At 46.3% G+C, this 25,821-nt stretch overlaps 1 protein-coding gene across 3 annotated transcripts in view; it reads right to left on the bottom strand.

Moving 5' to 3' along the window:
* The window catches only part of LOC137384709 (copine-8), a 445,401-nt gene that overhangs the window by 178,753 nt on the left and 240,827 nt on the right, over window positions 1-25,821 (bottom strand). For all 3 annotated transcript variants that reach the window (XR_010977638.1, XM_068059014.1, XM_068059012.1), the window contains one exon: window positions 22,069-22,110. Coding sequence is in view for 2 of the 3 variants with exons in the window: in XM_068059014.1 (XP_067915115.1) it covers window positions 22,069-22,110 (42 nt within the window). In the remaining variant the exon portion in view is untranslated. The remainder of the gene's footprint in view (window positions 1-22,068; window positions 22,111-25,821) is intronic.

Consider the following 25,821-nt stretch of genomic DNA (forward strand, 5'->3'; position numbering starts at 1 on the left):
CTGCTGCCAATTTACGAAGGGCGGCAGCGGTGAGAAAAGGCCCACATGCCCCAGGCCAATCAAGGCCCTTAAGTGGCCAATTAACTCCCACTTAAGGGCATCCGCACGCTGCCACAGGTATTTTACCCTTGGCTTTCGGGCAGCTGAGTCCTCAGAAAACCTGCCTGATGAAACTAGGCAGCCTTCTGGCGGGCTGGGGGGCACTCCTGATCGGGCACCCTGTGCCCCATGGAGGGCCACACCCGAAACTCGAACTGCCCGCAACACACATGCCCCCCCCACCCCCCTAACCAACCCGCCTTCCCTCACCGGGGCCCTATCAATTGTCCCGGCGAGGCCCCAAAAACTTACTTTTTTTCCGGGGCCTCCGTCATGTTCCTCCTGAGGCTGGGTGTAGTCCCAGAAGTGGCCACCGCTCTGGGTGGCGCATCTGGGACTAACAGCTGCCAGCCCGCTGATTGGCCAGCAGCTCCATTAGGCGGGACTTCCTGCCTCAATGAGGTGGAAGTCCCGCCCAAGACCAATTAAGGGCGTTGGGAGAGAAAACTCCGGTCTGGATCCCCAGACCCAGAGGAGGCGGGCTCGCCACTGACTTTTTGGCAGGTGGTCGGGCCCCGCCCCCCCCCCCACCCCCGCCCACTGTAAAATTCCAGCCTAGGTAAATTTTCCACTCACAAGGGTGAACAATGTGGTGGCCGAGAATGTCTGCCATTATATTATGTATGCTGCTTAAATGCTGAGCCAACAGCGTAACCTTATGACCAAGTTAACGACCCAGATAGTGAATAGCATTTTGACTGTGGAAATGAACCAGCTCCCACCCGCTTGTTAATATACTGAACCACCATAACATGATCTGACCACATACACAGGCTTTCCCATTAATAAGTCTGGAACTGTTCCGGGGTAGCGTTATTAAACTTAGCTCCAATTAATTGATGTGCCAGGTAAAAAGTTCTCATGTCTACTTGCCCTAAACCCACATGGGCCAGCCATTCTGTCAGGAACTTATCAGTCACTGCTATCAAATGCAGGCAAGACTGATGCTGGGAACTGTCCTTTAATATATTATACTCCTGTGACCAACATGTGAGGTCCAGAGCCAAAGCCAGATGATGTTTACTGGATGGGAAAGGAAGGCTCTGCCAGGAGACCTCTGCCTACATAAATCCACTGATATGATTGCATAAATGTTGCTGTTGGGAACTGCAAACATGACTGCTGCAGACTGAACAATATTGTTGATGTGAAGAAGTGTCAACAAAGTGAACCATGGAAAACCATATTATATTGTGTACCTAGGTTTGCACGGTAGATATGTTCAGAAAATGAACAAGAAAGATAGTCTCCAAGACCTATGTGAATGCGGGTGAAGGTGGCATGGCCACATTTATCACCCAACCCTAGTTCCTCTAAGATAGTAGCAGTGAGCCTTCTATTTAAACTGCAGCAGTCCTTGTGGTTATGATATCCTGCAATGGTGTTAGGTAGGAATGCTGGACATTAATCCAGCGATGATAAATCAACAGCAATCAATGTAAAAATCAGGATGATGTGTGACTTGGAGATGACAGTGTTCCCACAACATTTGTGCTTTTCGTAGTAAGAGCGGCAATATTACTAGAAGAGCTGTGAATTAAGTTGACTTCTATGGACTTGTTGCCAAACTGCTCCACTCCCGATCTTATGATGGAGAAAATCAACTGTAGATGGTTGGACTGAAGATATTTCCCTGATGAAATCTTGCAGTGATGCTATGGTGGTGTGATGCCTGGCCTCATAACCACAACCATCTTTTGTGTGTCAGGTACGATTTCAGCTCCTGTAGGGAGTTTTTTATTTGACCCACCCCCCCAATCCCCATTGACCTCAATCTTGCTAAGGCTCCTTGGTGCCGTCATTGGTTGAAGGCTCTCTTGATGCCAAGGGCAGCTACTCTCACCTCTAATTACTAAGGCCCCCCCATTATGATAGGGGAATTGGTTCATAGCCTGATCCACAAAAGGATACTCAGTGTAATTGTAATGCACAGGACCACAGGACATCCCATGAAAGATTGCAGCTATGCCATATTTTGCTGTAGTCTGTTAGTTGAGCAAGTAACAATCCCTGTCATTGCATACATGTTCAGCTCATTACTTTTCCTCAAAAGATTTCAGCATCCCCTATACTTTTCCATCAAAAATACATTTCCCATCAAGGAGTAGTAGCCCATTCCAAACTGATTAAGCCTTTGTTGGTAAATTCATCAACAGAATGTCTACCTTGTAAGATTCGCAGACATGCTGCAGACACCGTGGCAGGCTGGGAGGCGAGGGGGCATAAATCAGATGGGATGGCGAGGGCGCTGTACCCGTCGCATACATACTCCCCGCTGGTATCTTACCAGTGGTGGAGGAGATGGCAGGCAGCCCATCCAAACTTAGGCCAATTGAGGCCGTTAAGTGGCTAATTAATGGCCATTTCAGGACCTCTTCCTGAATTTTACCAGCGGTGGATGGGCACTTCGCTACCTGAGGAGGCCACCCAGTAATACCTGGTGGCCTCCTTGAAGGCTGGTGGGGGCCGTCCTGATCGGGCACCCTGTGCTGCACAGAGGGCTTCTCCCTCGCAGCACAGGCATGACCCCACTTACCTATACCGTGGCTCTTCTCGCTGGGTGCAGTCCCAGCAATGGCCACCACTCCTGGTGGCACTGCTGGGACCGAAGAGCTGCCGGCCTTCTGATTAGCCAGCAGCTCTTGGAGTCGGGATATTCTGCCTCAGAGGAGCAGAAGCCCCAACCTTAGGCAATTAATTGTCTGAGCCACGCAAAATAGCAGTATGGCTTCCAGGGCTGGCGGAGGTGGGCATGCTCCTGGCTTTCGAGCCAGTGAGCAGGACCACCGCCTCATCGTTAAATTCCAGACTATAATGTAAAACTTTCTGCAACTAACATAATGTACCAGTGTTTGACAAAATCTAATGCTCCCGCAACTCTGCCTACCCAACCATGCATTCAATTTATTTTATGGTAAATAAACCCACTTCATAGTTTAGTCCATTATAAAATGTCTTGCATGGCTAATATTATCCATTTGCTGAATGACTCCATCTATTGTAAAGTTAACTGAGACCAGAAGTCCCCAAAGGGGAGAGGTGTGAAGAGGAGGAGGTAGGAACATAGGAGCAGGAGTAGGCCATTCAGCCCATCAAGCCTGCCCCACCATTCAATATAATCAAGGCTGACCATCCACTTCAATGCCTTTTTCCCCACATTATCCTCATATCCCCTTATGTCATTTGTATTTAGAAATCTGTCAATCTATGCTTTAAACATACTCAATGACTGAGCTTCCACAGCCCTGTGGGATAGAGAATTCCAAAGATTCACAACCCTCTGAGGAAAGAAATTTCTCCTCATCTCTGTCCTTATTTTGAAATTGTGTCCCCAGGTGTTAGACTTCCCTATCAGGGGAAACATCTTACCTGCGTCTCCCTAGCTATCCCTTTAAGTATTTTGTAGGTTTCAATCAGATCACCTCTCATTCTTTGAAACTCTAGAGAATACAGGCCCAGTTTCCCCAATCTCTCTTCATAGGACAGTCCCACCATCCCGGGAACAGTTCTGGTGAACCTTCATTGCACTCCCTCTATGGCAATAATATCTTTCCTAAGGTAAGGGGACCAAAACTGCACACAGTACTCCAAGTGCAGTCTAACCAAGGTTCTATACAATTGAAGCAAGACTTCACTACTCCTGTACTCAAATCCTCTTGCGATAAAGGCTAACATACCATTAGCCTTCTTAACTGCTCTTGCACCTGCATGTTAGCTTTCAGTGATTTATTGACAAGGGCGCCCAGATCCCTTTGTACATCTATACTTTCTAATCTCTTACCATTTAAGAAATGGAGACCGGAGGGTCTGCACAAGAGACTGAAGAGACATTGTGCTCATGTGTCTTCCATTACACCTCTGGAGATCCACATCATGCATGGTTGGCATGACGAGATCTGAACCACCTAACCCACAAATGCTTGTGTTCTCTCACGCAGGTCATGGCACGTTGGAGGCAAGCACAGCCTCTGGGATGGGGGCTTGCTGTTGAACTCTTGAGGAGGAGGAGGAGGAACAGTCAGAAAATGCAACATCACATCATTCCCCTGCACTCTCCACCAGCCCAGATACTTTCTGTCAGTGGGTATGCGCTCGGGATTAGATTCAGGGTCACAGGCTGATGTGAGCACCACACACACACCTGAGCAGCTGACCAGAGGCTGTGATAGCCAAGGCCACTAACAGTTGGAGGACTTTGGGAGGCCAGGCCCTTGCTGGGCCCTAGGTTGATGACGAGCCTCTGGAGTCGGCAGCACAGAACATGCTGGAGTTGCAGAAAGAAGTAAAGGAACATCTGGCGGAGCTGCCAGAGGCATTGCATGGCCATGAGTAGACGATGCCATGAGTGCTGCTATTTCTCAGGGGTGTGAGCACATGGCTTCCTTTATCGAGAGGTTGGCAGATCTCATGGAGAGCCAGATGATCCCACAGATGTGCGCAGATCTGCACACCAACACCTTGGCCATGAGCTCTACATAGCAATGGCAAAGCGAGAGAAGGACGAGTCATCTGGAGTCTTTTCCAGTTCCTCGTCCCTCTACGGTCAGCAGGGACATTCAGGTGAGCCTTGAAAGGGAGGAGGAGAGGCTGACCCCCCACATCTGGAGGCTCCCCTCAGGGCATTCTGAGTGTGGACAGCAGCTCCTCAGCCTCTCTGCAGTGACCCCAGCTCCAGTAACTGTGATGACTGAAGAGCCTCCTGCACCTGTGCAGGAAACCCTCAGCCACCCAGGGCCCCCCAGGCCTCAGTCAGCCAGAGGACACCTGCCAAAATCATCCCAGGCCAAGGGACAGCTCGATCAGCAGCCTGCCTCCACCTCAGGTGTCAGTGCAGGGATTGCACCACGTAGAAGCAGACAGAAACATGTAAAGATAAGCACCTAGGATGCACTTGGGGATTCACAGGTGTATTAACTGTGGCCTTTGCATTGTTTTCTGAAAATGGCCCTCTCTGTCTGACTGTCAGGGTCGGTCTGGTACTGCACATAGTTGCTGGCCCTCTTGAACAAGGCATTGGTCACCTCCTTGATGCAGCAATGGGCTGCTGCCTGGGACACCCCACTAATGTCCCTGGTGGATCCCTGGAATGAGCCAGAGATGTAGAACATGAGCACCATGGTAATCATCAGGGCCACAGGCACTGGGTGTCCAACGAAGCCCATGGGTCACAGCTCATCCTGCAGGATGGCACATAGGTCAGTGACAGCCTCCCTGGAGAGCCACAGTCTTCGATGGCACTTCCGCTCGGACATTTGGAGGTAGCTGAGGTGAGTCTGGTACGCTCTCCAACCCTGTTGGTCCTTTCGTAGCATGGTCGGCTGCTGCCATTCTCCTACTGGAGCTTCACGGGCGGGCCCATCCAGATCATGGCCCTCCCTCCCTCTGAGCCGCTGCTGTGTAGCACAGGGATCCACAAAGATGGGGTGTATGAGATGCATGCCAGCTGATTTGTACTCCTCCCGTTTGCTGTTCTTGCAGAGATAAGTTTGCTTGGGACCTTCCTGTTGCTACTGCGCTCTGAATACATACTAATGCCCCTCAGAGCTCACCCTTGCAGACAGCCCAGCACCTGAGACTGCACCCACCCGACCCTTGTACCCAAGTGTTTCGGCCAGGTGAGAAAGGAGTCTAGGGGTTCCCTCTCAGCCTTTTCTTGGTTTGATCGTAACAGGCTTTAATTTTTAAAACACTGTGTTTTTAGCTTCCCCTCAGTGAATCCTTGTTCACTGCTCTACAATTGTAATGGCAAAGAAATCAGCCAGACAGGTTTTCTTAGATTTAAACAAGAAATGTGTAAGTTCATTAACCTTAAAACTCTAATTCAGTTTAAACTACTAAAAATACACGATGCAACCACGCTAGCATGCATACGCAATGAACACAAACACAGATAGAGATCGAAAAGGGAAAAGAATCAAGGGGAAATGTTTGAAGCAATAGCTGGAGTTCATTTACTGTCTTTTGAGTTTGATGTAAAGTCTTTGATTGCAGTTCGATCTTGCCGTTGCGTTGGGGCCCAGTACACACTGTCAAACTTGTTTCGATGGTTTTCTGTCTTCTTGAAATCCAGTGGCAGTTTCTTCTTTTCGTGAGAGAGAGGGAGAGTTGTTCTCTCTTCAAGGTCAGTTCCAGTCTGACTTCAAACTGCTCTGTGAACACAATTCAAACCAAACCTGGTCTGGGGGTCAGTCATGTGACTAGCTCTTTTCCTGGAACAACCTCCCCGGTGAGGTTTTGTGGATTCTTTCAATCTTAGTAGACATCCTCAGTAGGGGGCTGGAATGCTGGCTTGCACACATTCAGTGTCTTGTGATCCAAAATCCATTTGGTTAATTGAATCAGGGAGTAGTTCCATTGTCTTCTCTAGGAAACTGTCTTTTAGAATGCAAATGTTTCCAGCCACTGTCTTTTTGGAATGTAGGTGCAGCAATGTTTTCAGTCCAGTAAGAGTTTAAAATTAATGTTCCATATGACAAAATTAATATGCCTCATTCTTGGCAGTTGTACTTTTCCTCACACAAGAGAGAGCCCGCCTGTGCAGAAAGTCCAGCACCACAGGCCAACAATGGCCTCTGCACCCCCCTCTTCCTTTATCCAATGTTCCCCATGGCTGCCTTCCCACGCCATCTCGCGTCACTGCCGCCACCTTTAAACAGCCAGGGATCTGAAGGCACATGATCCCCATGTACTTTTGACTAAATTTAAAAGCCTGCAAAAAATTGTTTTCAATTCAATGTAAATGCATTCTAACTAGTTGTTCACCAATTCAAATTGCAGTGCATTTTGGATCTTTCCAGCCGCCAACAAAATCCAGAACCGTGTTCCCGTCTTCAGGTTTCCAGAAGAGTGCGTCAACCCCGATTTTTCGGCCCCCCATGTCTCCAATCTTGCTCGTACTGGCCGGATAAAATTCTGCCCAGTGTGTCTGTCACCTTTGCTGCACTGAGGACGTCCTCACTGAAATCTACCAACTGGTTCAGCCACAACATCAGCCTCAGAGAAGGGGGATGTCGGCATTGCCACTGTCTGTGAAGGTGACTGTGACCATGAACTTTTATGTGTCTGGCTCCTTCCAGTCTGGAGCAATATTTGTAACATTTCCCAGTTTGCCGTGCGCTGCTCCATAATGCAGGTTACTGAGGCTCTGTATTACAAGAGAGTTGAATACATGTCATTCTCTTTTGCGAGAGACAAATAGGTGGAATGAGCACACAGCTTCATGGGGATTACAATGGCGCAGGGTACCACCGACTGCATGCACGTCACTCTGTGGACACTGCATATCAACTCTGAGTTGCACCGCAACGAAAGGCATACCACTCCCTCAATATCCAGCTTGTCTGAAATCATACGCACCACAATCTTCAGTACCCTGGCTGCAGTCATGATTCCTTCATTCTGTGCCATCTGCATTTGAGCCATGATGACAAACCAGAGGGTAGTCACTGGCCGACAAGTGCTATCTGTTGAAGACATGGCTCCTGACTCCAGTACGCAGCCCACACACACGTGGGCAGCATAGGTATGGCGAGAGCCATGCTGCGAGACAAAATGTGATCGAGCACACCATTGGCATGTTGTAACAACGCTTTCACTACCTGGACTGCCTAGAGGAGCCCTGTAGGAACTTGGTAGAGCATATGTCACGATTCATGATGATCTGCTGCATACTGCACAACCGCACCATTATGAGGGCACAGCCCTTGCTGCCAGCTATACAGTGAGCAGCTGATAAGGAGGAATGCAGGAGGTAACCACCACAGCCCCTTTCTGGCGTGCATGTCTGCAGTTGACCGTGATACCAGTAAATGCAACCCCAATTCCCCACTCATGAACGGTCCCAAACCTGACCTTTCCTGTGTTACTGGCCAACACAGCATCTGCTTGGCACAATGCAAAAATAAAAGCCACCATAAAATAAACATCCAAACCAAATTTATAAATCATTCTATGCCATATTGCATACAAATGTCAACTAATCACTCTCGTGCCTTTGTTGTCCTAGTGCTCCTACACAATGCTACCCCAGTGGCTGCAGCATGGCTGGTGGAAGGCTGCTGACTTCCAATGTAGGAGGCAGCAGATGGCCTTGCAGGTTGGCCTCCAACAGCTTTGCCAATAATAAAATTGGGGCCGTAATTCCTTTGAAGAACACTTTGAAAGCTAGTCCCTTAGATGAAGGTAATCAGCAAAGCAATATGAAAAATCTTTACAAGCGATAAACACAGACACAAGGATAACTACAGGGATCATCCATGAACACATTTAATATGCATTGCTTGGGTTGTAACATTTTTTTTTAATTCATTCATGAGATATGGGCGTCACTGGCCAGGCCAGCATTTATTGCCCATCCCTAATTGCCCTTGAGAAGGTGGTGGTGAGCTGCCTTCTTGAACCGCTGCAGTCCATTTGGGGTAGATATACCCACAGTGCTGTTAGGAAGGGAGTTCCAGGATTTTGACCCAGCGACAATGAAGGAACGGCGATATAGTTCCAAGTCAGGATAGTGTGTGACTTGGAGGGGAACTTGCAGATGGTGGTGTTCCCATGTATTTGCTGCCCTTGTCCCTCCAGTTGGTAGAGGTCGCTGGTTTGGAAGGTGCTGTCTGAGGAGCCTTGGTGCATTGCTGCAGTGCATCTTGTAGATGGTACACACTACTGCCACTGTGCGTCGATGGTGAGGGAGTGCATCTTTGTAGATGGGGTGCCAATCAAGCGGGCTGCTTTGTCCTGGATGGTGTCGAGCTTCTTGAGTGTTGTTGGAGCTGCACCCATCCAGGCAAGTGGAGAGTATTCCATCACACTCCTGACTTGTGCCTGGTAGATGGTGGACAGGCTTTGGGGAGTCAGGAGGTGAGTTACTCGCCTCAGGATTCCTAGCCTCTGACTGCTCTTGTAGCCACGGTATTTATATGGCTACTCCAGTTCAGTTTCTGGTCAATGGTAGCCCCTTAGAATGTTGATAGTGGGGGATTCAGTGATGGTAATGCTGTTGAATGTCAAGGGGAGATGGTTACCTTCTCTCTTGTTGGAGATGGTCATTGCCTGGCACTTGTGTGGCGCAAATGTTACTTGCCACATATCAGCCCAAGCCTGGATATTGTCCAGGTCTTGCTGTATTTCTACACGGACTGCTTCAGTATCTGAGGAGTCACGAATGGTGCTGAACATTGTGCAATCATCAGTGAACATCCCCACTTCTGACCTTATGATTGAAGGAAGGTCATTTGAGACCGCTGCACTTACAACAGAGATTTGTGCACATTCGATTCACACTTAATTCAAAGCAACCTTAACTTAATTGATTTTTCTGATTAAAAGCATGCGTCCTTCTTCCCACAGCCTGACTGGCTGGGTTTTATAGGAAACGTTCTTGTGGTGCATTACCTCTTAGCAACCCTGTTATCCAGATACCCACAAGTTAAAGCACTTTGTCCTCTTCAAAGAGATGCTCTGGTAATAAAGCAGACATCACACTTCCAAGCAAACATGATGCTTTATAATGACTGTGTAAGCTCGACTGAATAGCCCCAGTTTTGAGCTAAGTGGTTTAAAATGCTATTTAAATGAAACAAAAACAGGAGAAACAACAGACAAATATTCAAATTCCGTCATACTTCTCACAATTTATGACTTTTTCGAAATTCTTAGAGTGACACATTTGTATCCATATTCCTTAAATATTCTATGGACATTTCTTTTTGCTAATGTGACTCTAGCTATTTTTCCCCTCTTCTTTCTTAGATCGCCCATCACCATACACCATCCATGGCAAAGAATAGATGGTTGATGTGATCTAAAACACCCACCAATGAGACTCTGATAATATAAAAGCTTCCAGTTGTCCCTCCATCCCTGTGAAAAAAAAACAGTTGGTCTCCATTTATCATTTCCTTTTCTAGTCATGAACTGAATCTCAAGAAATGCCACACTGGAATGCAGCATATTGGGAGTTCAGTACCTAGCAGCATCATTTTCTTGAGTGACTTGTAAATGATGCTGAAACAATCCCCTGCCACTGTATGTCGCCATTTAAGCAGATTCCTGAATGATATTGTTTGTCACAACATGGGCAGGAAACGCACCGTTGGTAGATGCCAGATCTTGGTTTCATGCGCCTTGGGGCAAATCCTGGTCTTGGTAGCACTGTGTTTTTCAATAGGATTGGGGTGATAGCAAAACCAAAACCACAGTCTGACACTTACCATCACATTTCTTGTGAGTTTGTCATGATTTTGGACTGGGTTGGGAAATAGATACCCAAAATAAGTGGGAGCCTGATTAATTTATGCAAATCAGGGTCCTACAATGTACAAAGGACCCCAATGCAACTTTAATACTGAAGAATCCTGCACAAGCCCTGCCTGTTGTCAGACATTTATTCAAATGACTCTATTCATCAGGTGGGCAAAGACAGGGCACCACCCAGCAGATGAACTTTGCCAGAGACCATGGCTTGGGTCTAATTATTGGTCAATTACTGACACAAGTGGAGAGATGAGAGACAGTTTGGTGTATAAAGAGATGTGTGGGGCAGGAAATCCAGCAACTCCTCCATACAGCTGAACAGTTATTGCTTAAATACTTACCTTCCGGGAAGCAGCGGAGAGCAGTCCAGATGCACCGGAGTTTGAAAACAAAGTGAGCAGTGACGTCACAGGAAAGCTACAGGCGATTGGTTGGTGAGTAATTGCTGTTAGGGAATAACTCTAAATAGCTGGGTAAGTAACTAAAAGTAAAGGGAAAGGTCTACAGTTTTTTAAAATATAGTAGGTAGTGGTTTTTTTTACGGAATCAAGGTCTGTGGTGTAAATAATTACATTTTTGGGTAATTTAAGGGGATAAATTACGGGTAAGTCATGGCAGGGCAGCTCAACAGCATGGAGTGCTCCTCCTGTGCAATGTGGGAAGTCAGGGACACTTCCAGTGCCCAGGGCAACCACGTGTGCAGGAAGTGTCTCCAGCTGCAGCTACCCGAGATCCGCATTTCAGATCTGGAGCGGCGGCTGGAGACACTGTGGAGCATCTGCAAAGCTGTGATCATCGTGGATAGCACGTACAAGGAGGTGGTCACACCGCAGGTAAAGACTGCTCAGGCAGAAAGGGAATGGGTGACCACCAGGCAGGTCATGCAGGTCTCCATCTCCCTTTCTAACAGATTTTCCACTTTGGATACTGTTGGAGGAGACAGCTTCTCAGGGGAATGCAGCAAGAGCCAAGTCTGTGGCACCACGGGTGGCTCAGCTGCAAAGGAGGGGAGGAAAAGGATTCGGAGAGCTATAGCGATAGGGGATTCTATCGTAAGGGGTACAGATAGGGGTTTGTGTGGCCGCAAACATGACTCCAGGATGCTGTGTTGACTCCCTGGTGCTAGGGTCAAGGATGTCACGGAGTGGCTGCAGGACATTCTGAAGGGGAAGGGTGAACAGTCAGAGGTCATGGTACATATTGGTAGCAACGACATAGTTAGAAAGAGGGATGAGGTTCTGCAACAAGAATTTAGGGAGCTAGGTAGCAGATTAAAAAGCAGGACCTCAAAGGTTGTAATCTCTGGATTACTCCCAGTGCCACGTGCTAGTGAGTATAGGAATAGGAGGATAGAGCAGATGAATGCGTGGCTGAGGAGATGGTGCAGGAGGGAGGGCTTTAGTTTCCTGGATCACTGGGTCTGTTTCTGGCAAAGGTGGGACCTGTACAACTTGGGCAGGTTGAACCTGAACTGGAACAGGACCAACATCCTTGCTGGGAGGTTTTCTAGTGCTGTTGGGGGGGTTTAAACTAATTTGGCAGGGGGATGAGATACAGAGTGGAGGTACAGTAGGGGGTGATGCACAGTCAAATATAGAAGAGAAACTGAGTCAGTCTGGAAGCCAGAGCAAATATAGACTGGTTAAGGCACAAGTGAAACATGCAAGGCTGGATGGCATCTATTTTAATGCAAGGGGTTTTACTAGTAAGGAAGATGAATTGAGGGCATTGATTAGCACATGGGATTATGATATTATTGCTATCACAGAGACATGGTTGGGGGGGGGGGGCAGGATTGGCAGCTCAATATTCCAGGGTATAGACTCTTCAAGTGAGACAGGGGAGGGGGTAAAAGAGGAGGTGGCATTGCACTGTTGATCAAGGAGTCAATTACTGCAGTAAGGTGGGATGATATCTTAGAAGGTTCCTCAAATGAGGCCATATGGGTAGAACTTAAAAACAAAAAGGGGGCAATCACTTGGCTGGGAGTGCACTATAGGCCTCCAAACAGTCAGGGAGAGACAGAGGAGCAGATATGTAGGCAAATCTCAGAGAGGTGTAAAAATAATAGGGCAATAATAATAGTAATAATAATAATGATTATAGTAGGGGATTTCAACTTCCCCAATATTAACTGGGATAGTCTTAGTGCAGAAGGCTTAAAGGGGACAGAATTCTTAAAATGCATACAGGAGAGCTTTTTGAGCCAGTACATAGAAAGTCCTACAAGAGAAGGGGCAGTACTGGACCTAATCCTAGGGAATGAAGCCAGTCAAGTGGTAGAAGTGTCAGTGGGGGAGCATTTCGGGGATAGTAACCATGACTCGAAAATTTAAAGTAGTTATGGAAAAGGACAAAAACAGACCGGAAATAAAGGCACTGAATTGGGGGAAGGCCGATTTCCATATGATAAAACAGAATCTGGCCGAAGTGGACTGGGAGCAGCTACTTGTAGGAAAGTCTACATCAGGCCAGTGGGAGTCATTCAAAGAGGAAACAGTGAGAGTTCAGAGCCAACATGTACCCGTTAAGGTGAAGGGTAGGACCAACAAGTCCAGGGAAACCTGGATGTCAAGGGATATAGAGGATTGGATCAGGAAAATAAAGGAGGCTTATGGCAGATTCAGAGCACTGAAAACAGCGGAGGCACTAGAGGAGTATAGAAAGTGTAGAGGGGTACTTAAAAAAGTAATTAGGTGAGCGAAGAGGGGACATGAAAAAACACTGGCGGGCAAGATAAAGGAAAACCCTATGGTGTTTTATAAGTATATTAAGGGCAACTGTGCAACAGCCCCAACAAACAAATTTCTCTGCAGCACCTGTGGAAGAGCCTGTCACTCCAGAATTGGCCTTTATAGCCACTCCAGGCGCTGCTTCACAAACCACTGACCACCTCCAGGCGCGTATCCATTGTCTCTCGAGATAAGGAGGCCCAAAAGAAAGAAAGAAGGGCAAGAGGATAACCAGGGAAAGAGTGGGGCCCATCAGGGACCAAAGTGACAATCTGTGTGTGAAGCCGCAGGACATAGGTGAGGTTTTAAATGATTACTTTTCATCTGTTTTCACTATGGAGAAGGACGATGTAGGTGTAGAGATCAGGGAGGGGGACTGTAATACACTTGAACATATTAGCATTGAAAGGGAGGAAGTATTAGCTCTATTAGCGGGCTTAAAAGTGGATAAATCCCCAAGCCCAGATGAGAAGTATCCCAAGCTGCAGGGCCTCTGTCACAAATTTTCAAATCCTCTCTGGCCACAGGAGAGGTACCAGAGGATTGGAGGATAGCGAATGCAGTACCTTTATTCAAGAAGGGTAGCAGGGACAAACCAGGTAATTACAGGCTGGTGAGTCTAATGTCAGTGGTTGGGAAACTATTGGAAAAAATTCTGAGGGACAGGATTAATCCCCATTTGGAGAGGCAGGGATTGATCAGGGATAGTCAGCATGGCTTTGTCATGGGGGAGATCGTTTGTAACTAACTTGATTTAATTTTTTGAGGCGGTGACTAGGTGTGTAGATGAGGGTAAAGCAGTTGATGTAGTCTACATGGACTTCAGTAAGGCTTTTGATAAGGTCCCGCATGGGAGGTTGGTTAAGAAGGTTAGAGCCTATGGGATCCAGGGCAATTTGGCAAAGTGGATCCAAAATTGGCTTAGTGGCAGGAGGCAGAGGGTGATGGTCAAGGGTTGTTTTTGCGAGTGGAAGTCTGTGACCAGTGGTGTACCGCAGGGATCGGTGCTGGGACCCTTGCTGTTTGTAGTATACATTAATGATTTAGACGTGAATATAGAAGGCATGATAAGTAAGTTCACAGATGACACGAAAATTAGTGGTGTCGTAAATAATGAGGAAGAAAGCCTTAGATTACAGGATGATATAGATGGGCTTGTAAGATGGGCGGAGCAGTGGCAAATGGAATTTAATCCTGAGAAGTGTGAGGTGATGCATTTTGGGAGGATTAACAAGGCAAGGGAATATACAATGCATGGTAGGACCCTAGGAAGTGCAGAGGGTCAGAGGGACCTTGGTGTATTTGTCCACAGATCACTGAAAGCAGCAGCACAGGTAGATTAGGTGGTTAGGAAGGCATATGGGATACTTGCCTTTATTAGCCGAGGCATAGAATATAAGAGCAGGGAGGTTATGATGGAGCTGTATAAAATGCTAGTTAGGCCACAGCTGGAGTACTGTGTACAGTTCTGGGCAGCACAATATAGGAAGGATGTGATTGCACTGGAGAGGGTGCAGAGGAGATTCACCAGGATGTTGCCTGGGCTGGAGTATTTCAGCTATGAAGAGAGACTGAATAGGTTAGGGTTGTTTTTCTTAGAGCAGAGAAGGCTGAGGGGGGACATGATTGAGGTGTACAAGATTATGAGGGGCATCGATAGGTTAGATAGGAAGAAACTTTTTCCCTTAGCGGAGGGATCAATAACGAGGGAGCATAGATTCAACGTAAGGGGCAGGAGATTCAGAGGGGATTTGAGGAAAAATATTTTCACTCAGAGGGTGGTTGGAATCTGGAACACACTACCTGAAGCGGTTGTAGAGGCAGGAACTCTCACAACATTTAAGAAGTATTTAGATGAGCACTTGAAATGCCATAGCATACAAGGCTATGGGCCAAGTGCTGGAAAATGGGATTAGAATAGTTAGGTGTTTGATGGCCGGCACAAACACGATGGGCCAAAGGACCTGTTTCTGTGCTGTATAACTCTATGACTAAATGGGAAGACCAGGCGATTGTTGTGAGCAGACTAAAAGCTTTAAAATATAAATGTACACAAGTAATCAAGGGGGATTGTATTAACTTCAAAATAGTGGGCAAAGGCTCCTTGTAGAGAATAATAAAACATTTTATCTTGTTCATCTCTGGTCCCCCACCCAAGTGCAGTCAGGCAGGTCACCCGCTTTGAATACTCCAATAATTTCATCCCTGCAATTTCAGACAGGGTCATGTTGAGGCCAAAGTGGCAGACTGAGATCCCACTCAGCCATAATTCTGCCAAGACGAACAGGTTTGCTGATGTTCTTGGCTATTGATAATATGGATTTGATTTATTTCATCTCCAATGCTATCTTGCACGCACCGGGCTGAATTTTGTCAGCCTGTCGCTACTCTCGGTGGAGGCACTGGAAGAGGGTGGCTTCACGGCTCGTCACCTGTGGCCAACCAAGTGCGATCATGCAGCAGCCGGTCCATTTGAATGCAGAAGGCGCAGGACTCGTCCCATTGGAGGATGGGGGTGGGCGTCAAGATGCCAATGAACGCAGATGCTGGCATCATATTTAAAGCACCACTTAAACTGCTGCTTCACTTAGTGAATTTGCTGTTGCTTTGCCTTTGCATTGCTGTGCTGCTGACTGGAAACCCTGTGCTGCTAAATACCTCCGCCCCTCCGCCCCCTCACCAACCAGCTGGAGTCCGTGTTGCTGATGCCCCCCCCACCACTCCAGCTATAGACCCTGTGCTGTTGACCAAGGCATCATAAGGCCAGGAATTGACAGGAATCCAAGAGGGACCACGTCAGGCGGAAGTCACCGGGTGGCACCACAGTTCAGCAATGACTTCCTGTGGATTCTCCTCGGCGCTGGAAGGGAAAGGCGGAACTCCTCTTCCCAAAGGAAGGCAGGAAGAGACCTTCACACCTGACCAAGCAAGCCTGGATGGAGATCACAGATGGAGCAGGTCAGCAGCTGTGGGATCACCCCCCGGAACTCCAGTACTGCAAGAGGGTCAGTGACCTCTTTCACTCTGCCAACGTGAGTCCTCCATACTCATCTCATCTTTGAGGCTTCATGTGGTCCCGCGGGAGGAAGCGCGACATGGTGAGGGAGTGGCAGCAAAGTGGGTAGCAAGGGGCTGAGGCAACAGCAGATCATGTCAGATGCATGGCTGCATCTCCAAGTCAGCCGGCCTTCTGTCCTAGGTTGCCTCCCGCCCACCACCCCACCCCCGAACGTCATTTGGGAGCAGACATGAGGAGGCATTCAGGAGCCCCCATCAGGGCCAAAGGCTGCCACCAGAACTAATGATCTGCTGGTCCATGTGGGAGAAAATGGCCCACACTAGGGAAAGGGAGAAGACTGGAGGTAGGATCCCAGACATCCGAGAACTGATCCCAGCACAGGAGGAGGCCCTGGAATTAGCTGGTTCCCAGGGCGGCCATTCCAAAGCAGACAGGGAGACTGGAGTATCCACCCAAGAGAGAAGAGGCATTGTGTTCATCTGCCCGCCACTGCCCTTCTAGAGAACCACTTCCCACATGGTTGGCATGGGCAGATCCACACAGCAGAACCCCTAAACGTTTGTGTTTTCTCATGCAGGTGGTGGCAGCTTGGAGGGAAGATCATCTGCTGATGTTGTTGGAATCCCGTCACCCTCTGAGGATGAGGAGGAAGAATCCTCACACTGTTCCCCCGCACCCTCCAGCAGTGCAAATACTCTCACCTCGGTGGGTATGCACTCGGGCTTAGATGCAGGGTCACAAAAGATGACAACACACCACAGGCGCCCGAGCAACTGACAGAGGCTGTGACAGCCCAGGCCACTGACTGTCGGCAGACTGTGGGAGGCCTGGTCCATGGTAGACTGATGACAAGCCTTTGGAGTGGCAGAGAGGTAAGGGAACATCTGGCAGAGCTGCCGGAGGCCAGATGCAGTCATGCACAGACAATGGAGGAGTCCATCCATGTGATGAGTGCTGCCATGCCTCAGGCATGTGAGCGCATAATTTCCTCCTAGATGTTGGCAACCCTCCTGGGGAGCCATATCCTAGAGATGTGCACCAACCTGTATACCCTCTCCTTCAACATGAATTCAACGCAGCAGTGGCAAGGCGAGAGGGGGACAAGGTGCATTGAGTCGTCTCCAGTTCCTCGTCCTTCAATGGTCAGCAGGGAGGTTGAAGTGAATATTGAAAGGGAGGAGGAGAGGCTGATCTCCACATCAGGGTGCTCCGCTCAGGACACTCTGAGCGTGGACAGTGACTCCTTAGTCCCTCCGCCAGTGACCCCAGTTCCAGTAGCTGCAACGACTGAGGTGGCTCTTGCACCTGAGCAGGAACCCCTCAGCCAGTTGGGGCCCTCCAGGCCTCAGGCAGCCAAGGACGCCCGCCAAAGTCATCCCAAGCCATGGGGCAGCATGTTAAGCAGTTTGCCTTCACCTCAGGTGTCAGCATAGGGAAAGCACCACATAGAAGCTCACAGAAGTGCATGAAGATGAGCACCTAGATGCACTTGGGGTTTCACGGGTGTGTAGAACTTTTTGGATATTGTGAACTTTTAAATAAATGGAAGTCACATTCATTGTTGAGAATTGCTCATGCTTTCCCTGCTGCCCTGTCAGATACCACCTTCACACTTACTCCCTCAATGGGCTGCCACTGCAGAAGCAGGCTGCACATGCCACCTTCTCAGCTCTGTGCATGCACCAAGTGAGCCTGGGCGCAAGTCGCGAGATTACGATAGGAAAGAGTCAACACACGGAATACGGTGCGGTATTTATTGAGTTCACTTGGAATGGGCATCATAGTGGCAGAAACCGGGTATGTAGGAGATTGTTCCAAGCCTCCCTCATGTATCTCTCAATGGCCCTCGCCTGGACTACAAGGGCTTCATCATCCCATCCTGCTTGCTCGGTATCCTTCTCCACATCCTCGGATGTCGGATGAGGAGTGTTGATCAATCATGTCCTCGTGATGAAAGGCATTCACCTCTCTGCAGTGCTAGATTATGCAGAGCACAGCAGACCACCACAATATTTGAGACCCTCACTGGGGTTACTGCAGGACTCCACCAGATCGATCCAGGTCGATGGCCTGCTCGATATTCGCTCAAGTGGACCCATGGCAGGTGTTGTACCTCTCCTCTGCTGCAATGTGAGGTGTCCTCAAAGGCATCAGTAGTCATGTCTTCAATGAGTAGCCCTTACATACAAGCATACGAATCAGGAGCAGGAGTAGGCCATTCGGCCCCTCAAGCCTTCTCTGTCATTCAATAAGATCATGACTGATCTGATTGTAACCTCGACTCCACATTCCCGCCTACCCCCAATAACCTTTCATCCCCTATCTCTGCCTTAAAAATATTCAAAGACTCCACTTGCACCACCTTTTGAGGAAGAGAGTTCCAAAGACTCACGGCCTTTGACAAGGTCCCTCACGGCAGACTGGTGCAAAAGGTGAAGTCACACGGGATCAGAGGTGAGCTGGCAAGATGGATACAGAACTGGCTTGGTCATAGAAAACAGAGGGTAGCAGTGGAAGGGTGCTTTTCTGAATGGAGGTATGCGACTAGTGGTGTTCCGCAGGGATCAGTGCTGGAACCTTTGCTGTTTGTAGTATATATAAATGATTTGGAGGAAAATGTAGCTGGTCTGATTAGTAAGTTTGCGGACGACACAAAGGTTGGTGGAGCTGCGGATAGTGATGAGGATTGTCAGAGGATACAGCAGGATATAGATCGGTTGGAGACTTGGACAGAGAAATGGCAGATGGAGTTTAATCCAGACAAATGTGAGGTAATGCATTTTGGAAGGTCTAATAGAGGTGGGAAATATACAGTAAATGGCAGAACCCTTAGGAGTATTGACAGGCAGAGAGATCAGAAAGTGGCAACGCAGATGGATAAGCTAGTCAAGAAGGCATACGGCATGCTTGCCTTCATCGGTCGGGGCATAGAGTATAAAAATTGGCAAGTCATGCTGCAGCTGTACAGAACCTTAGTTAGGCCACACTTGGAATATTGCATACAATTCTGGTCGCCACACTACCAGAAGGATGTGGAGGCTTTGGAGAGGGTACAGAAGAGATTTACCAGGATGTTGCCTGGTCTGGAGGGCATTAGCTATGAGGAGAGGTTGGATAAACTCGGATTGTTTTCACTGGAACGACGGAGGTGGAGGGACGACATGATAGAGGTTTACAAAGTTATGAGCGGCATGGACAGAGTGGATAGTCAGAAGCTTTTTCCCAGGGTGGAAGAGTCAGTTACTAGGGGACAGAGGTTTAAGGTGCAAGGGGCAAAGTTTAGAGGGGATGTGTGAGGCAAGTTTTTTTACACAGAGGGTGATGAGTGCCTGGAACTTGCTGCCAAGGGAGGTGGTGGAAGCAGGTACAATAGCGATGTTTAAGGGGCATCTTGACAAATACATGAATAGGATGGGAATAGAGGGATACGGACCCCGGAAGTGCAGAAGGTTTCAGTTTAGACAGGCATCAAGGTCGGAGCAGGCTTGGAGGGCCGAATGGCCTGTTCCTGTGCTGTACTGTTCTTTGTTCTTTGACCCTCTGAGGGAAAAAGAAATTTCTCCTCATATCTGTCTTAAATGGGCAACTGCTTATTTTTAAATAGTGACCCCTAGTTCCCACAAGGCAAAAATCCTTTCCACTTTCACCCTGTCAAGACCCCTCAGAATCTTATATGTTTCAATCAAGTCGCCTCTTACTCTTCTAAACTCCAGCGGATACAAGCCTAGTCTGTTCAACCTTTCCACATAAGACAACCCGCCCATTCCAGGTAATAGTCTTAGTCTAGTAAACCCAAGTCCAGGTCATTAATATATATCAAAAAGAACAGTGGTCCTTACATCCAACGTGGGAGCACTACAGTATTCTTCCCTCCAGTGTTAAAAACAACTATTCATCACTACTCTGCTTTCTGTCTCTTTGCCAATTTCATATCCATGCTGCCACTGCTCCTTTCGCCCACGGGCTTTGATTTTGCTAACAAGTCTATTATGTGCTGCCTTATGAAATGCCTTTTGAAACTGCATATACATAACATGAACGTTTATTGAAGAACTCAATCAAGTTAGTCAGACACTATTTGCCTATAGCAAATCTGCATTGGCTGTCATTTATTAACCCATGTTCTTCCAAGCAGCACTTGGATTATTGTCTCTCGAGCTTTCCCACTGCTGATGTTAGGTTAATTTTTTTTTAATCGTTTCATTGCGAAAACTGCCCAGAAATGGCAGACAGTTTATCAGCTTATGTCTTGGACTGTGACACAGGGTATAGGTGCACACTTTAAGGGCCAGTTGCCATGACAACTAGCGGGCTTGGTTAGACATGCATAACCAGGCGTATGCCTCACTTGTATGAAAAGTCAACAGCCGCCACTGCAGTGCATACATGTAAGTCTGAGATACTTTGTGTGAATATGATGTTCACATGTCATAGGCTTAATTTTTCATTCTCAGTATTGTTTGCTTCAGAAGGTAGTTTACAAATTATTAGAACATGCAAAAGCTGCATAAGCAAGCAGCACAGAAAGTGTTTAAGTGGAATTAAAGTGGGTTTTACTCAATTAAGAATATTTTGCAACAAGAGATAGTCTCAGATGGGCCATCGTCCCCAGCGTTAAAAATAAAAGCCTAGGAGGTGGTTTCAGATAAGGGCACTCTAACCACTGTTACCTTCAATGGACATCTGCAAACAAATAAAGCTGCCCACCATCAAGCACTCTCAATATGAATGCAGGCAATCCTGATATTTTGGAGAAGTTACTCTACCTTCGTCAGTACCGTCCAACTATATGTGACCCAGAAAATGAGACCAGATAGACTTATGGCAACAGGAAGTGGAACAGCACAGTAAATAACCATTTTTCAAACCTCCCAAAAAGGCAAAAGCTTCCCAGCTGTAAATTGTTTAAGAGTTTACAGTGCTAAATCCATGAACAATTTTCTCGCACAGATCTTTTAAAAATTAAGGTGGAAGATGAAATAGCTCAGACTTACACCCATAAGCTAGTGAGTTGTTAATTTTAAGATTATAAATAAGCAATTCTTGAGCATTATTGTAACAAACATTTAAAACTTTTAAGAGAATCATCAATGTGGTAAATGTTACCCAAGAAGATAAATAATATCTAAAGGAGCAGTGATTAGGTCCAACTAAACAGGCAATTACTGATTGAAAATACTTTTCAAAATCAGGGCAATATGTCTGGTCTCCTCTCAAGAAAAGTTATCCCACACTTTTGTCTGTAAGTCTCTGTCAGGATCCAGCTGCAATTGTTCACTTGCCTGCTACAGTATAATCTGGTTGTATCAGGAAAAACATGTTATCGATGGTAGGAAATTTGAGGATTTTCAAGATAAAATCAGGGGTGTAGCACGAGTAATATATCTTTTAACGTGGTGAAGTGCAACCACGGCATTAGCAGAATTCTCAAGAAAGCAGCGCTCATGCTCGAATTGTTTGTTTGTTAGTTAGCAAAGGAGGTAATCACAGTAAATGGTAAAAGAAACAAAGAATAATACTAACATAGAAAAGAATGCAAGAATACAAGTATATGAGTTTGGTTTTGTGATTGAGGGGCCAATATTATAATTTCACACTCCTGCTCCATTAAATTTACCAGATGGATGGTAATGGTCAGCGTGCCTGTGATTTCCCAATATGCGTTCCCAACAGGCAAGGCTCCTTGCCACGAATAACTACACAGTAAATCAGCTCTTTAATGTTTCTGCTTTGGTGCTTAATTTCAGATCGCTTTAATTTGGGATGTTGAACGTTTTAATGTTTTAACTACATTGGAACATTGCTATGTTATTGAAACAAATGTTATGCATTAGATGGTTTGGCAGTTCTGGTAAAGAATTTGGTAAAGAAAGCTGATTTGTTTTGGTTTTGTGAGCTGTAAGTTAGAACAAAATGGCCAGAAAGAAAGCATTGTCTTCAAGATAAAAGCAATGAATACAGTCCTACCTTCCATCTCTCTCCCAGTCGTACACTTCCACTTTGATAGTTCTGTCAACAATATTTAAACAAGACATATATTTATATTATACCTCCTTTGATCATCAGTAAATTGCTCTTTCCAGAAAATATTCATAGCTGTCATCTAGCAAAGGTAATACTTATTGTACATGATATTTATAAATTAACCATTAATACAGTCGCATAAGGTCAAATAAAGAACACTTTCAAAAGATCTAACTTAATATTGTGTTTAGCACTAAAATAAAACTAAGTTTATAAAGTAGATAATTATCAATCAGGAAATCAAGGTAAATGCTGTAGCTGTCATTGTGGATCCATTTTTCAAACACATCAAATAATTAGAGGAAAAGATCATTCCTTTCACAGATCATTCCTTTCACTAATAACTGTTAATGGTCACTTGTGAAATGAGTAATAGGATTTCTAAATATGGTCCACAATGCTATGAGAAAAATAACTTGTTGGTTAAGTCACGCAACTGTTGCATTGACACGTATGGTTCTAGCATGCAAGGGTTCTATTTCAAAGTTAGCATTAAAAATGACTCAGAGAACATGGATTTATATTATCACATTTGTCCCAATGAAGAGTGCAGATAAATTACAAGTATTAGTTTAAGAATGGCAGCACATCCAGAAAAAACAAGTTATGGTAGTGCGCTGGTCTCCAAAGTGAATCTCTGCGTGAGTGCTCACACAACCAGAGCTCTGCTCACCGATATCCAAATGCTAGTTCAATCTTAAATGTAATTGAAGAGCCAATGCAATAGTCAGCTCTTTGCCAACATTTAAAAAATAAATGGTATTTTTACACCTTGTAATGCTGGACACTGCCTGGAAACATTTGAAAGTTCACTTCACACCGGCTAAGTTAGACAGCATCCAGCACAAAGGCAAAGTAGTGTCAAACTTCTTTCAAAAGGTATTTTGGCACAGAATCATAGAATGGTGCAGCACAGAAGAAGGCCATTCAGCCCATTGTGCTTGTGCCGGCTCTTTGAAAGAGCTATCCAATTAGTCGCAGTCCACTGCTCTTTTCCCATAGTCCTGTGAATTTTTTCTTAATTGATTATCCAATTCCTTTTTAAAAATTATTATTGAATCTGCTACCACTACTATTTCAGGCAGTGCATTCCAAATCATGATTTGCTGTGATAGCTTTTCTTTCCTCATGTCACTTCTGGTTCTTTTGCTAATTAACCAAACTCTGTGTCCTCTAGTTACTGACCTTCTGCCACTGGAAACAGTTTCTCTTTCATTTACTCTATTAAAACCCTTCAAGATTTTGAATGCCTCTATCAAAACTCCTCTTAACATTCTCTGCTCAAAGGAGGACAACCCTAATTTAAATAGTCTCTCCATGTAACTGAAGTCTTTCATCCCTGGTACCATTCTATTTAATCTCTTCTGCACTCTCTCCAAAGTCTTGACACCCTTTCTAAAGGATGGTCTGCAAAATTGGCCACAATACTCCAGCTGAAGCCTAAACAGTGGTTATAAAGGTATAAGACACTAAATATTAATTGCAAATCCAAATGCAAATCCAGGAAGCTTGTAAACTTGGTTCTGGTTTGTTGCCCATTTTCAAAGTGACAGCCAAGATTCTCACAGAACCTCACTAGTTATCAGCATTATTATTCATCCAGACAGAATTTCAACCTGAAATACTAGCAAGTGCAGCCATCTCTGAATTACAAATCCACAATCAGTAAATAGACTGATCGAGAGAAGGACAAAGGGCAACAAAAGAGAATTAAATGAAATAAAGGCACAGGACTGTGTGAGAGAAAGTGGAAAGGGACAGAAGTAGCAGCAGGGAGGAGAGGTTGAAGAAATAATGTCAAAGCTATAAAGAATAAATAAAAGAATGGAGGAATGCAAATAGACTGAGAAACAAAGAATGCAAGGAGAATTTAAAAGAATGAATCAGGTATGTATTGATAATTAAGTTTACTGTTCCTGTGTACTGCACAAAATAAAAATCTTTTCATTGGTAATTTTCCTGTATACCTACTGCTTTTTGAAGAAGAGCAAGGGTGGGCTGGCATTTCTGCCTGTCCCTCCAAAAAGTTATGACTCTAACTTTCAGTTATCATTAAACATGCCGGCTGAGCTCCCAGCATTATTCCTGCCGCCAGGAGAGAACAGAATCTGTTCATGTTGTAGCAGGACCACCACTGTAGCATGCGAAGAGGTGGCAACGATTAGTAAAAGAGGAGAAGAACCTGGAAGAATTAGGTTACAATTTATGTAGGCCTTGCTTTCAGTTCGAGTCCTGCAAAATTTGATGCTGATAGCCGAACTGGAGGGAAATTCAGTTTTTGTTGGGCCCATCTTTCTCCAGGCAGTCCTAGGGAATGAAGGTATGAGACAAGGATTGCTCAGAACCCGGGCCCCATTTTCCAAGGAAGGGACAGGCAACAGAGAAGAGGAGGAAGGGAAATTCAACTTGGGATCGGAACATGGCAGCAGGCTTTGCTGCTTGATCTTTGCATCCTTTTGGATGAGATGCTGGAGAAAAATCCAACTCTTTGAAAGGAAAGAGAAGAAGGAACCATGAGAGAAGCAGAGTTCTTAATATATCTGGCAAGCCAAACTATGATAACTTCGGTAAAGGATGGTCACAAAACATATTTCTGCCAGTTGTGTCTTTGTTACTATTTTCATCAAAAAGACATTGTGTATGGCATCAAAAGTGGTCACAGAATTGGGGGAAATAGCCCCCAAACAGTGAACCCGTGGAAGAAGGCATGGGTCAGAGCATGCAAAACCACCTACTTCCACTTCTGTGATATTTCCCATCTCCTCTAATGCCTCAGAATACTTGCTGCTGAAAAACTCATCCATGCCTTTGTTACCTGCAGACTCGACTATTCCAATGCTCTCCTGGCCATCCTCCCATCTTTCACCCTCTACAAACCTAACCTCATCCAAGACTATGCTGCCTGTATCCTAATTCGGACCAAGTCGCATTCACCCTGTTTTCACAGATCTACATTGGCTCCCGTTCCAAGGCCCAGATTTTTAAATTCTCATCGCATGTTCAAATTCCTCCATAGCCTCGTCTCTCCCTACCTCTAACATCCTCCAACCTTCCAAGAACCCTGGAGCGAACAATCCCTGTACCTGAATTAATTGGGCCTCAGGCCTCATCATCATTGAACTGGTGAGCTGTGAAAAATTAATGGGCACCCCCAGGCAGCTTGTCAAAGACAATGGGTTGGATTTTCAATCTGAGCTTGGGAACCTGACACCTGGATCATTTCCAGGTCTCGCCCCTGTGTCGTATCAGCATCAGTGACAGAATGCAATTTTCATATGCAAAGGGGCTAACTAACTCAGGTTAGTATAGCGCCCAGTTCATGGTGCCATAGCAGCCTGGAGGCAGGAGCAATAACCAAGGCCCTTTGAAAAGACGAATGGCAGCCATGACTGGGCTTGCCATTTACTGATGAGGTGGAGAAGCAGGGTGCTCAGAGGGCCAGTGCTGGCATGGGCAGGCGTCCACGGGCAGCACCAAGGCTCTCCGATGCCTCCCTTCAAGCTTTAACTGTGCAGCGGCAGGCAGGAAAGGGATATTGTTCCTGGCACCTGGAAAAAGAAACAGGCCTAGAGACACAAAGAGGGCCTGGATGGAGGTGACAATGGAGGTCAGCAGTCGAGGAGTGACCAGAAGGATGTGGGTCCAGTGTAAAAAAGATTCAATAACCTGATAAGGTCTGGATATGTGAGTGGCAAG

The sequence above is a fragment of the Heterodontus francisci genome, chromosome 27 (genome assembly GCF_036365525.1).
Source record: "Heterodontus francisci isolate sHetFra1 chromosome 27, sHetFra1.hap1, whole genome shotgun sequence".
NCBI classification, from domain to species: Eukaryota; Metazoa; Chordata; class Chondrichthyes; order Heterodontiformes; family Heterodontidae; genus Heterodontus; species Heterodontus francisci.